Raw genomic sequence first — 2,195 nt, 5'->3', positions numbered from 1 at the left:
TCTTTGGTCAATAGTTGGGTTGCCCAGCTCCTGTGCTTGCTACCTTACGTTCCGCTATATCGGCTAGGGTAGTAAAGGGAGAACTACTGCGATTGTGCCCTGGTTTACCCGGATGAGTACCTTAGTAGAGATAGCTGAAAACTGACTATCATGATGTGGAGAGAGCCGGTTAACTCTTCGGAGGTCTCAAATCTTCAGAGATTTTTTCTGCATTACGCGAGGGATCGGTATTTACCCGATCAGGTGTTTACAACATCCTAGTTCGGATACTAGGGGCTGTGCCTATATTTTCATTGTCAAACTCCTATGGCTAAGTGAGGGTGCTAAAGCCGCATAGTCCGATTGCCTGGTTCGTCACGCTAAACACCTCCTTCAAGGACCAAACAATTAGGTCAAGAGTGTTTAGATTACATCCCGAACACCCCCGTACTGCCTACGTGGGGGCAGAAGCCGACGACTGGCCAACTCTCAGATTTCACACAACACAACCGCATAGGAGGTGAAAATTTTTAAATAACAAACATTATATTACATAATGACTTTGTTTCATCATACAAGGCAAAGACGCTTGACAACGTCTAGCCGAGGGCAGGCGCTCACCAGCCGCTTCACAAGCCCGAAGTAGCTGATGGGCATAGCTTCGGCAGGCCAGATACGGATTATTAAATATTTCATGGCCAGTTCGGCCACCCTATACAGCTCGACCAGCTGTTTTAGCTGATCTCTAAAGGGCACCGGATGTTCTGGCGCAAGATATTGCGACCAGAACAGCTTCTTCATATAGCTCCCTTCTTCGCCTCGGAAGAACTCTGCAGCGTCAGACACACTGCGTGGCAAATCCACAAACGCCCCTGGAGAACTCCAAATCCGGGCTAGTAAGAGATACTTCTTCTTCGCATATTTGATTTGCATACTAAACACCTTACCCGCCGCGATTTTCTTGGCCTCCTGGATCTCCCGGAGGGCGCCCTGGGCCTTAATCCAGGCCTCTTCCGCGCTTTGGCGGGCCATAGCGAGTTCCGTCTCTCGAGCCGAAACGTCACGCTCCAAGGATTCACATTTCTTCACCACATCTTGGAGCTCTTGCTAGACCTCATCCAGCCGGGCCTCGTGCTTCTCACGGGCGGCTTTTTCCTTGGCAGCTTTCTCCTCGGCCTAGGCCAGGGCCTGTTTAAGGACCTCGACCTTGGTCGCCGCTCCTACACATATCATGGCACTACAATTAATACGCATTATTTATTCATTCTGAATATACAGCCAGTCAGTACATACCTCGCTGGTCTTCTAGCTGCTTCTTCGCTTGGTCGAGCTCCTCCTCGGCCCGCTCCAGTCTCTGCTTTAGTCCAGAGACTTCAGCAGTGTGCGAGGTCGCGGCCAGCAACGACGCCTGCTTATTCATATAAGACACATTTAGTTAGTTTCCTGCAAAAATAAATTGATCCTCTGCCCGGCTCTTCTTTCCGAACACCGGACAGTGCCTCAGGGGCTACTGTCTATATTAGGAATTTCTCTTTTGGGTTGCTTACCTCAAAGCCTATCAGCAGGCTGCCGCAGGCTTCGGTCAGTCCACTTTTGACAAACTGAACCCTCTCAATCACCGTACCCATATGGATATGGTGTTCATCCACAATGGAAGCACCTCGTAGCGCTTCCAGCAGATTATCCGGTGTCTCTAGTTGGACAGAGGTCACCGGCGGAATAGGCACACCCCCTTCTTTCGAAGGAGGTTGCTCGCCGGATTCCGGAGCCATATAGGTCTCCGGACTTGTATTCGGCTGGGGGCTGAATTGAGCAAGGCCCCCATCCCCAGTCGCCATGGGGGTCTGCTCCCCCATGTGTCCGGCAGCCGATGTTTCACCCTCAGGCGTCGCCCTGGCTACCTCCTGAACCTCTCCCTGGCCTGGGAAGGTCCTTTTGGACAACACCTCATCGTCGCCCTTGGCCGTGGGAGAGTGAGCCATCGGCGATGACTCGTTGGCCATCGCCTTCGAATCCAACAAACCTCTTGATGAGGATCACTGGGAGCTGTCGTGGGCTGGACTGCAATGGCATCATTTAAGCATATTAATATCATGAAGCAAGAGAGGCCGGATGTAGGGACGTATGCGTGTTTTAGTACTTATGATGCGGCCGGGGGCTTGTTTCGGGGGCGTCGCTCCGGGCTGCTGTCGATGTCCCACGCGGTGTTATCGGCA

The 2,195-nt window shown here is 52.0% G+C and overlaps 1 protein-coding gene across 1 annotated transcript; it reads right to left on the bottom strand.

Moving 5' to 3' along the window:
* Nucleotides 1-1,155: 1,155 nt before the first annotated feature.
* Nucleotides 1,156-1,982, bottom strand: LOC147979533 (uncharacterized). The gene is made up of 3 exons (XM_087515256.1): nucleotides 1,527-1,982; nucleotides 1,273-1,387; nucleotides 1,156-1,199 (listed from the first exon to the last, which is right to left on the bottom strand). Exons 1-3 carry the CDS (start codon nucleotides 1,980-1,982, stop codon nucleotides 1,156-1,158), a joined length of 615 nt encoding a protein of 204 aa, XP_087371382.1.
* Nucleotides 1,983-2,195: the final 213 nt, after the last annotated feature.

This window comes from Triticum urartu, chromosome 3A (assembly GCF_056163025.1).
Source record: "Triticum urartu cultivar PI428250 chromosome 3A, HENAU_Tu73, whole genome shotgun sequence".
In the NCBI taxonomy this organism is placed as follows: Eukaryota; Viridiplantae; Streptophyta; class Magnoliopsida; order Poales; family Poaceae; genus Triticum; species Triticum urartu.
The sequence above is the reverse complement of the archived record's forward strand: the minus strand, read 5'-3'. Positions and strand labels throughout refer to the sequence as shown.